Source organism: Paracoccidioides lutzii (genome assembly GCF_000150705.2).
Source record: "Paracoccidioides lutzii Pb01 unplaced genomic scaffold supercont2.39, whole genome shotgun sequence".
In the NCBI taxonomy this organism is placed as follows: domain Eukaryota; kingdom Fungi; phylum Ascomycota; class Eurotiomycetes; order Onygenales; family Ajellomycetaceae; genus Paracoccidioides; species Paracoccidioides lutzii.
The window spans coordinates 128,636-140,164 of record NW_015440985.1 but is presented as its reverse complement, the minus strand read 5'-3'; the positions used below and the strand labels follow the sequence as shown (position 1 = coordinate 140,164).

Sequence of the window (11,529 nt, the reverse complement as noted above, 5' to 3'; positions counted from 1 at the left end):
TAATATACACTATATTTGACAAAAATTCCCTAAATTGATAGTTGTTTTTACACAAAACAGATCTTATAACCTGTGAAGAATAGATTACTTGATTGATTATGTAGTGATCACTAGCTACACAGAAGTTATATATGATGTGAATTACATAAGAAGATGAATAGACCTGACAAGATTTAATCATTTCACAATTTATTAGTTGTAGCTAGCTCTGTAGAGTTTTACAATGCAACAGGGTTAATATCAGTTCTTCTTAAAGAGGTAAGTGCTTTAGTAAGCAGTGTGATAAGCAGTGTGAGGGCAAGGAGCTAGTATAAAGAGTCTCAGCATCACACTGCCCTGATTATAAACAATCCACCAGGTCACGTATGTGGTAGGGTTACGTGATGGTATCACGTGATTAAGATAAACCTAATCTTGGCGCCGGCGCGCCGATCCTAACATATAGAACAAAAAGCTAAAAATTAAGAAATTTCAATAAAGAACACTTATAAAAAGTAAATATAACATTATAATAAATTATTTCTATTGCTCATTATAGGTATGATTCATCCATCTTCACATATTATATTATTGTGTTGAGAGGGAGAAATCTATCCCTTTTGAATTAACCCACTATTCTCTTTCACTCTTAGAGCCCATTCTCTGCAATAAACATTAGCTTGAAGTCCCAAGTCCCAGCATCTGGAAAAGTTAAAATAGATGTTCGTAACGTAAAATGTACGTATGTGTACTTACGTCCAGCTTCCATCGTATATCCGTCTATCTCCCGGTGACGCCTCGTCCGCTTCTTTCAACGCAAGGTCGATGATAGCAGAGGTCACCCCAGTTCCACAACAGCTGATGGTTGGTTCCTTCAGACTAATTCCCTTGACTTCAAATATCTTTCGCAGCTCTGGTGCGGGAAGCAATGTTTTGGTAACGGGGTCAAGCAGCTCGGAGAACGGTAGATTCGTAGAACCAGGCATATGGCCTGAGGGAAGCCCCGGACGAGGCTCTTTGTCTCTGCCTGTGAATCTGCCCTCAGGTCTCGCGTCAAGAATTTGAATACCATCTGAACCCTCCTTGCCATAAGCCTGGGCAATCTCCTTCATCTCCGCGAAGTGCGCAACCATTTCCGGAGCGAAATCGCCCACTTCGTAGTTGGATCTCTCCTCGGGACCGACATGTCCAGACTCCGTTGGATAACCTTCCTGAACCCATACCTTGAAATTGTTGAGCACATGGACGTTGTTGTGACCGAAAACCCTCAAAGTCCAGCCCACTCGCGGTGCACTGAAGAGCCCAAGCTCCTCTGAGTCGTAAACCACAAGCTCATCATCTCTGCGGATGCCCAGAGACTGCATAGCTTCCCTGAAGCCCTCCCTAGTAGGCAGCATATGTGGATATGGAGAATCATGGTCCTTCACCTCGTCAAGGTCAAAGAATCGAGCCTGTGGGATGCGACATTTTTTGAAAGCCTCAATGCCCGTTCGCTTTGTGGGATCGTTTGGCATAAACCAGGTAGCACAGAGTGGGATTACTCGCGGCGAGGTGGAGATTTTAGTTCTCACATTTTTTTTCAGGGCATCATTAAGCTCCTTCGGGGTGACCAGATAGGAGGTAAGGGAAATTGAACGGTTATGTGAAAAACAAAGGGAAGTGGTAATGGCAGACCTGGCGAGGGTAATCCTTGATGAGAAGCCAGAGGGACCAGAGTAACGTAGAACCGCAAGAGCCATGTCTGGTGGAAAAAGAGGGCTCTTCCAAGGTTAGCTGAGAGTGTTTTGAGCTCTTACATAGATAGAGGAATAGAGAGCTTCTTTTTGGTTTAAAAGGGGATTCGGACGTTTCTAGAGTGCTGCGAGTAAAAGCGATATTTATTGACTTTGGAACGTCTCTTGCAGGATAACTGGATGGTTTAATGTTGCAGTAAAAACTATTTCCAAGTATATCTAACTTACCTTGACTGCGAGAGAAGTAATGTCTCTAATTACCAGCAGTAACTAGTTAACTAGTGCGGGTTAGTTTATTCCGCTGGTGTGTGTGTGTGTGTGTGTGTGTGTGTGTGTGTGTGTGTGTGTGTTTTTATTTAACGCCCGGTTAGTCCACGTGCCTTAAGGGCACGTGATCTAGTAGAGTCCGCGTCGAACTATAGGGCGGGTAGAGCTACGCCCGTAGGCGACTACCTATCTAGTAGCTATCTTACAAATGAGGCAAAAATGGGTTGCGTATTGCTGCACCGGCAGAGCCCATGGGTCGGTTGCCATAGAGCAGAGGTTTTGAGAGGTTTTAGGTTTGTGGGAGGGAGGTAGGGGAGGCGGATAGGAAGGAAGGCAAGGAAGGAAAGAAAGGAGAGGAAAGAGAGGAAGGAGGAGGAGGTGGTGAGGAAGACCGGGGCCAGACAGAGGAGAGAAGGTCTGTGGGATCTGATTCTGGAGGTGCGCGATGGCCGCATTGGGACAGATATTCTGATAGAAGGCTGTTTTCTCTTAGCCAGTTATTGAATTCTAGGGCCCCCACACGAGGTTGCCAGTGTCTCGCGGAGATTGTAGATAGGCCGGCGCCGCTTTGCTGCTTTTCTTGCAAGAGTGCAATAGTAGAAATGTTCTGGAGTTTTGCTATGTCCGCACCGGCAGTAGCACTCTGCATCTTCATGCTTAAGGTGGCTGTGGTAGGCTGCAAAGTCTCCATGACCTGATCGGGCGGCATAGAGCTTTCCTAATGTGAAGCGTGAAAGTTTTACCTCTGTTGAGGCTCTCTTTAGTGGGATCTCCAGCTCCATATAGCGTTTGGGCTGATTTTTGGCCCAGTAGTTCTCAAAGGCCCGTGTGGTTTGTTCCATAGTGTGTCGCTTTATATAAGCTAGAGTGCCTATGCTGTCAGGTTGAGGTACCATGCTTGCACTTGCTGCCTGCGCTGCGGCTGCTTTGGCTTCAAGATCTGCCTTTTCATTACCAGCCACGCCTGCGTGGCCTGGGACCCATCTAATGACCACCCTGCTCTGGGTGGCCAATGGGAGCCTATCCCTGCTCTGCCAGGCCTTTATGGCTTTCAGAAACTGCGCGAAGACCTGCTGGCTAGAGGTGTTTGGCACGGATCCAAGGGCTCGTGCTACCTCCAAATTGTCTAGGCAAATGTAGACGTTGCTGGCAAACTTCGCCTGAGGCAAGGTGGTGGCTTCCTTTAGGCCCTGCAGGGCTGCCATTGCCTCTGCGTCAAAGACCTCTGCTTTATCCATTGGCAGGTTTCCTGTGGAGATTAGACGGTGTTTGCTACCCCAGCATATAGCCCATCCTGCACCAGTCGCACGCTGAGGGTGCTCTATCTGTGAACCATCGGTAAAGACCACCAGATCCAGGGGATTGCGTTGTTGTAGCCAGCTCTTAAAGTCTTGTGCTGCCTGTTCCTTTGTGCGGCCTGCCTCATACCCAATCTGCAGATCTTCTTTCCTGGGAAATCTCATCCAAGGGGGTGTGAGTAGAGGGTCATATGCTTCTATCCCACCAGCATGACTGGACGCTCTAGACAGACGTGTGGTATAGGGTTTGGTGGTAGCTACTTTATTAGAGCGTCTCACTAGTGGGTGCCTCTTGTCAAGCTTTTTGATTCTTACTGCAAATACAGCACGCCGGTTGTCTAGTGTCTCTTTCATTGGCATGATTCCTAGCTCACGGTGTAGAGCTGAAATGGGTGTGGTCTTGTAGACTGGCAGTGCCCCTCGCAAAGCATCTCTAAGGGCTAGATCTAGCTTTCTGACTAGGCAATCCATTTGATTGGAGATTTCCTTTCCCTTCTCCATTCGTGTGGCTCCAGGCCACCAGGCCTCTGCTCCATAGCAGAGCACAGAGAGCACACAGGCCTGAATGGATTGTCTAAGCAGTTGTACTGGGGCGCCTCTTGCTGTGTTGCTTAGTGCTCGTATGCCATTAGACACCTGTCGTGCCTTAGCCGCCATGGTCTCCACGTGTTTCTTGAAGCTCAGTTTTCTATCTAGCCAGATTCCTAGATATCTTATGGAGCTTTTCACTGCCTTTGCTGTAATAGAGTGAGTGCCAGATGTTGTTTCAAGGTCAATTGAGGGGTTTGAAAGGGTTCTGCGCCGTGTGAAGTGTGCTATCTCAGTTTTGGCAAAATCAAATGTCAGCCCTTCTTTGCTGGCCCAATCATTTAGCAACTTGAAATCCTCCTGGAGAGTAACAACATTCCCTTCAAGAGTGGTTCCAGCACTAAGCAGTCCTAGATCATCTGCGTAGCCTAAGCGTGCACGTCTTCTTTGTATAGTTCCTAGAAAGAACAGAGGCTGAATAAACAGCATGAATAGAATAGGTGAGACTGGCGAGCCTTGTGGAAGCCCTGCTGGGATATCAAAGAGCTCTCCCAGGAGTCCATCCAATCTGATCCTGCCTGTGCGTCCTGTCATGAAGCTTTCCACCCATCTAATTAAATTTGGTGGCCAGCCTTGTTCTTGCAATCTCCGCAGCATCCTTCCTCTGAGTACAGCATCAAAAGCACCCTTGATGTCCAGAGTAAGAAGAGAGACTACTTTTCCATGGGCCCAGGCTTCCTCTATATCATGAACCATCGCTGCCACTAGGTCTGAGGCAGCCCGCCCAGGGAGGGCTCCAAAATGCTGGGGGTGGACAATCTTCTCTTGTATAGCTGTCCAGGCCAGCCTACGGGCTACCAGGCGTTCCAGTCCCTTCCCCAACGTTGAGAGAAGGGCTATAAGCCTGTAGGATCGCGGGAGTGTTGGATCTCTGTTGACCTTAGGCAGCACAACCAGTGTGGCATCTCGAAAGGAGGTTGGGTGCCAGCCAACCCTAAGGCAGGCTCTGAACAGCCTTTCCACTGATACCTTAATATGTGGCCATGCCTTTCGTAGCACCTCTGTTGGCACTCCATCAGTTCCTGGAGTGGTATTACCCGTGTTCAGCAGAGAACTTTGTATCTCATGTGCTGAGGCAACAGGAAAAGGTAATTTGACAGATGGTGGGTTGGACCAGCTGATTGGGATATCCTCTCTGCTTGCAGCCTTCTGTAAGAGCACCCGTTGCAGAAGGTCTCTTTTCTCTCTAGGGGTTGTTCGCGTTCGCCCAGTCTCTTCATCTACAAGAGGGGGGGAATGAAAGGAGCCAGTTGAATGGGCCCATTTGATCATCTTAAAGATATCTTTCCCCACTGAGGCCTCTGCTATCTTGCCTCGCCAGTATTCTCTCTTGGCTTTCCTGGTGGTCCTGGCTACGTTGCTTTTTGCTTCTTGTAAAAAACTAGAACCTAGGTGCTGTGCACGATGTAGTGTTGTCACTGCTTTCTGGCAGTCCTCATTCCACCATGGCTGACCTGTGCCTTGCCCGGTGCTCTTCTTGGTGGAACTTTCCAGGGAAGCTATTAGTGCATCTGTGATACCTTTAGCCAGGGCATCCAGCTGATCTGTATTGGGGTACTCTGGGAAATCACATAGTTTGTCTAGTTTTGGCTTATAGGCCTCCAGCGTCTGGTTAAAGACCTTCTCATTCATGGTGTCGAGACGGAAAGAATGGGTTGGCCTGTCAGGCCTTGCGCCCTGTGGAAGGCTGATTTTGGTGAGAAGAGTCTGGTGGTCAGAGGAAGTGTAAAGGGATCTGTCCACCTGTGTGTCCACTCCTTTGATAACTAATTCCGGGGTGGCCCAGGCCAGGTCTATCATGTTATGCCCACGTGTGGGAGTGTCTGGGTCCATGGTGAGAGTAAAGTTGAAATTCATGGTCCATTGCAGGAATGGTTCCGCCCACATGCTTGGAGGCACTCCTGGTTGCCACACGGGGTGCTTGATATTGAGGTCGCCAGCAAGGAGCAACGGGAGTGCTGGGACAGACCAGGAGAGAAGACAGCCCACACCTTGTCCAGGATCCTCTGCGCCTGGGGGTGCATTGTATATGTTGACTGTCTGAAGCTGTAGACCCCAGGCCTGTATGTGCAGCATGTGGATGTCCCGGTTTTCTGCCCAGGGGCCTGGGACTGCATGAGCATGGATTTGTGGGTGTTTACGCACATAGGTGAGGACCCGTGGCTTCCTGTCCCACTTTTCAATTGGGGCAAAGCAGTTGAATGCTGGATGCTTTTTGGAGATGCGTTGGCTTAAGTTCCTGTGAATCCAGGGTTCCTGTATGAGAAGGATGTCAGTCTTTCTTTCAAACGCTAGATTGAGGGCCGTCTCGTGTGCTGGGCCCCCTTTTCCTACGTTGACTTGCATAATCTGCAGGAATTGCGGAGATCTAGAGTTCTTCTTCATTGAGTAGCTGAAAGGAGGGTGTTGTTGCGTGAGATGACGTGTTGGGTGTTGCATTAGATGTTGGGTTGGGCGCCATGCCTAATGCTGTGCCTGATGCTGTGCTCAATGCTGTGCTTGGTGCTGTGTTTGATGTCGGTGTGAGGTTAGATCTATGCTCAGTAGAATCATTCAACCTCAGGTCTGCTGATGGCCCTCGACCACCGCATTTGCTGTTACTTGCCTTGGACAAGTATGCCTTACTCTGTGCATTGCGGATATCCCTCAGCTGGTTTCTTGAGTGCCTTTGAACAGTCCCATTCTTTATCCCTGGTCTGGCAGGGCAGGATGGATCATCCGCGGCATGTGGTCCAAGACAGTTAGTGCAGCGATTGGGGCATCCACATGCTTCATTCTCCTTATGACAGGATGGATTTCCTTTCACATGATTCTTAGAACTGCATTTTTTGCAGCGAGGGACGCGGAGGCAGTATCTCTCTTGATGAAATCCCCAGCATTTGCTGCATTGTTGTATTTTGACCTTAGGTGCCTTTCTGATCACTGGTCTTTGATATCCATATAGTTCCACTTTTGATGGCAGGTTTACTGCTGTCTCTTGCGAAAAGTGTAATATAAGAGTGGCTGTTGGGTTTCCAGGGTGTATTTTTGCCCAGCGACTCTGGACAGGCTTGATTCTGGTTTGGAGTGTGAATTCTTCTGTCATGGATTCTGCTGAGAGACGCAGAGTTCCACCACCATAGTCACTAATCTCCATGGGCAGCCCAGGAATCAGGCAGGTGATCCAATGTTCTTCCTTCTCTATCTGAGTATTGGTGAGGGTGGCTGCTAAAACATTCTTTTGGGCTAGCAGGGCCTCCATGTCTTGCAAGCTTCTAGGAATGATGGCAATGCCTGTGGGGATGGCTTGAACTGCTGTGATGGCTGCTGCCAAAGGCCCTGGGAGTTCCGCCTTCAGCTTTCTAAGAGTAGCAATTGGGCTTGCTTTGCGAGCTAGATGATCTGGAGGCAGGCGCGCGAGGATTCGTGGTGTTTTTCCTTCTCTGGGGTTATTCCTAAGCAGGGGTTTCTGCAGTATGGTTGCTGGTGTTTTTGTTACATTGGTGCTGTCTGCAGCTGTCTTTGCGTAGGTAGGAGCTCTTGCATCATTTGCACCAGTGGAGCCAGCAGGCTTGATTGTGGTGGACTGCTTAGCTGTTTCTAGACTTCCATTGTACCAGTCCTTGACTAACGCCTTCACAGCGGCTCCAAGGGCCAGTGCCCTTGATAGGCCCTTTGCCTTCATGACATCTAGGTCTTCTTCAATCCGATCAAGCATATTTGCAGCCGCTAGTGCTTCTGCATGGGATTTCTGTGCCTCAGCCTCGTGGGCGGCTAGGAGATCGCTAGCCATCGGGCCACGTAGGTTGAGGTGAATTGGTGCGACATTTCTGCTCTTTGAGCTGCCTGCTGGTGTAGGGGAGCTTGGAGACTCCATGTCATTCAGTTCACATGTGCGGCGGGCGATTGGGGTGAGGAGATGGGGTCTCTTGGGTGGACGGCGTATGGGGGAGCAGATGCGCGTCAAGGCTCGGGACGCGTTCGGTGGTGTTGGGGGGCTGGGCGCGCTGGCGGCGCTGCGTCGGCACGCCATCAGGCTTGCTGCCTGAGGGGATGGGAGAGAGCTTATAGGGATGTGATCAGGATTGATTAAGATGTTTTTGTATAACGATCGTGACGTTCCTTGAGAATATGTGTGTGTGTGTGTGTGTGTGTTTTTATTTAACGCCAGGTTAGTCCATGTGCCTTATGGGCACGTGATCTAGTAGAGTCCATGTCAAACTATAGAGTGGGTAGAGCTACACCTGTAAGTGACTATCTATCTAGTAGCTATCTTACAAATGAGGCAAAAGGGTTGTGTATTGCTGCACTGGCAGAGCCCATGGATCAGTTGTCATAGAGCAGAGGTTTTGAGAGGTTTTAGATTTGTGAGAGAGAGATAGAGAAGACAGATATAGAGAAAGACAAGAAAGAAAAGAAAAAGAAGAAAAAAAAGAAAGAAGAAGAAGATGATGAGAAGAATGAAAGCAAGACAGAGAAGAAGATGATCTGTGAAATCTGATCTGAAGATGCATGACAGCACATTGGACAGATATTCTGATAGAAGACTGTTTCTCTTAATCAGTAATTGAATTCTAGAGTCTCATGTGAGATTATCAATGTCTTATGAAGATTATAGATAGATCAGTGTCACTTTGCTGCTTTTCTTGCAAGAGTGTAATAGTAGAAATGTTCAGAGATTTTGCTATGATCACACTGACAGTAGCACTCTGCATCTTCATGCTCAAGATAACTGTGATAGACTGCAAAGTCTTTATGATCTGATCAGATGACATAAAGCTTTTCTAATATAAAGTGTGAAAGTTTTACCTCTGTTAAGACTTTCTTTAGTGAGATCTTCAGCTTCATAGAGCATTTGAGCTGATTTTTGATTCAATAGTTCTCAAAGATCTATGTGATTTGTTTCATAGTGTGTCACTTTATATAAGCTAGAGTGTCTATGCTGTCAGATTAAGATATCATACTTGCACTTGCTGTCTGCACTGTAGCTGCTTTGACTTCAAAATCTGTCTTTTCACTATCAGTCATGCCTGCATGGCCTGAGATTCATCTAATGATTATCCTGCTCTGAGTGATCAATAAGAGTCTATTCCTGCTCTGTCAGATCTTTATGACTTTCAGAAACTGCATGAAGATCTGCTGACTAGAGATGTTTGACACAGATTCAAGAACTCATGTTATCTTCAAATTGTCTAGACAAATGTAGACATTGCTGATAAACTTCATCTGAAAAGAGATGATAACTTTCTTTAGACTCTGCAGAGCTGTCATTGTCTCTGTGTCAAAGATCTCTGCTTTATTCATTAACAGATTTTCTATAAAGATTAGATGATGTTTACTATTTCAGCATATAGCTCATTCTGCATCAGTCACACACTGAGAGTGCTCTATCTATGAATCATCAGTAAAGATCATCAGATTCAGAAGATTGTATTATTGTAGTCAGCTTTTAAAGTCTTGTGCTGTCTGTTTCTTTGTGCAGTCTATCTCATACTCAATCTGCAGATCTTCTTTTCTGAGAAATCTCATTCAAAAGAATATGAGTAGAGAATCATGTGCTTCTATCTCATCAGCATGACTAGACACTCTAGACAGATGTATGATATAGAACTTGATGATAGCTACTTTATTAGAGTGTCTCACTAGTGAGTGTCTCTTGTCAAGCTTTTTGATTTTTACTACAAATACAGCACATCAGTTGTCTAGTGTCTCTTTCATTGACATGATTTCTAGCTCATAGTGTAGAGCTGAAATGAGTGTAATCTTGTAGACTGATAGTGTCTTTTGCAAAGTATCTCTAAGAACTAGATCTAGCTTTCTGACTAGACAATTCATTCAATTGAAGATTTTCTTTCTCTTTTTCATTTATGTGACTTCAGATCATCAGGTCTCTGCTTCATAGCAGAGCACAAAAAGCACACAGATTTGAATGAATTGTCTAAGCAGTTGTACTGAGACACCTCTTGCTGTATTGCTTAGTGCTTGTATATCATTAGACATCTATCATATCTTAGCTGTCATAGTCTTTATATGTTTCTTGAAGCTCAATTTTCTATCTAGCTAGATTTCTAGATATATTATGAAGCTTTTCACTGCATTTACTGTAATAGAGTGAGTGTCAAATATTGTTTTAAGATCAATTGAGAGGTTTAAAAGAATTCTGCACTGTGTGAAGTGTGCTATCTCAGTTTTGACAAAATCAAATGTTAGCTCTTCTTTGCTGATTCAATCATTTAGCATCTTGAAATTCTTTTGAAGAGTAATAATATTCTCTTCAAGAGTGATTTCAGCACTAAGCAGTTCTAGATCATCTGTGTAGTCTGAGTATGCACATCTTCTTTGTATAGTTTCTAGAAAGAACAGAGGCTGAATATACAGCATGAATAGAATAAGTGAGACTGATGAGCCTTGTGAAAGCTCTGCTGAGATATTAAAGAGCTCTTTCAGAAGTTCATTCAATCTAATTCTGTCTGTGTGTTCTGTCATGAAGCTTTTCACTCATTTAATTAAATTTGATGATCAGTCTTGTTCTTGCAATCTTCACAGTATTCATTCTCTAAGTACAGCATCAAAAGCACTCTTGATATTCAGAGTAAAAAGAGAAATTACTTTTCTATGAGCTCAGGCTTTCTCTATATTATGAATCATCACTGCTACTAAGTCTGAGGCAATCTGTCTAGAAAGAGCTTCAAAATACTGAAGATGAATAATCTTCTCTTGTATAGCTGTTCAGATCAGTCTACAGATTATCAGATGTTTCAGTTCCTTTTTCAACATTGAGAGAAGAACTATAAGTCTGTAGAATTGCAGAAGTATTGAATCTCTGTTAATCTTAGACAGTACAATAAGTGTGACATCTTGAAAGAAGATTGAGTGTCAGTCAACTTTAAAACAGACTCTGAACAGTCTTTTCACTGATATCTTAATATGTGATCATGTCTTTTATAGCATCTCTGTTGACACTTCATCAGTTTCTGAAGTGATATTATCTGTGTTCAGCAGAGAACTTTGTATCTCATGTGCTGAGATAACAGAAAATGATAATTTGACAGATGATGAGTTGAATCAGCTAACTGAAATATTCTCTCTACTTACAGTCTTCTGTAAGAGCATCTGTTGCAGAAGATCTCTTTTCTTTCTAGAAATTGTCTGTATTAGCTCAGTCTCTTCATCTACAAGAGAGAAGAAATGAAAGAAGCCAGTTGAATGAGCTCATTTAATCATCTTAAAGATATCTTTCTTCATTGAGGTCTCTGCTATCTTGTCTCATCAGTATTCTCTCTTGACTTTTCTAGTGATTCTGACTACATTGCTTTTTGCTTCTCATAAAAAACTAGAGTCTAGATGCTGTGTCTGATATAGTATTATCACTGCTTTCTGACAGTTCTCATTTCATCATGACTGATCTGTGTCTTGTCTGATGCTCTTCTTGATGAAACTTTTCAGAGAAGCTATTAGTGCATCTGTGATATCTTTAGTCAAAGCATTCAGCTGATCTATATTGAGATACTCTGAGATATCATATAGTTTGTTTAGTTTTGACTTATAGATCTTCAGTGTCTGATTAAAGATCTTCTCATTCATGATATCAAGACAGAAAAAATGAGGTAGTCTGTCAGGTCTTGCACTCTGTGAAAGACTAATTTTAATGAGAAGAGTCTGATGGTCAGAGGAGGTGTAAAGAA

The 11,529-nt window shown here is 44.9% G+C and overlaps 2 protein-coding genes across 2 annotated transcripts; both read right to left on the bottom strand.

The window, feature by feature from the left end:
* Nucleotides 1–590: 590 nt before the first annotated feature.
* PAAG_08585 (thiosulfate sulfurtransferase) lies at nt 591–1,718 on the bottom strand (the record flags this gene model as incomplete). Its single annotated transcript, XM_015846556.1, has 2 exons — nt 591–681; nt 736–1,718. The coding sequence occupies 2 exons, from the start codon at nt 1,716–1,718 to the stop codon at nt 591–593; spliced, it is 1,074 nt and encodes a 357-aa protein (XP_015701220.1).
* A 6,721-nt stretch (nt 1,719–8,439) lies between these two features.
* Nucleotides 8,440–8,872, bottom strand: PAAG_12594 (hypothetical protein; the record flags this gene model as incomplete). The annotated part of the gene is made up of 3 exons (XM_015848067.1): nt 8,440–8,576; nt 8,654–8,704; nt 8,809–8,872. 3 exons carry the CDS (start codon nt 8,870–8,872, stop codon nt 8,440–8,442), a joined length of 252 nt encoding a protein of 83 aa, XP_015702318.1.
* Between the last annotated feature and the right edge of the window lie 2,657 nt (nt 8,873–11,529).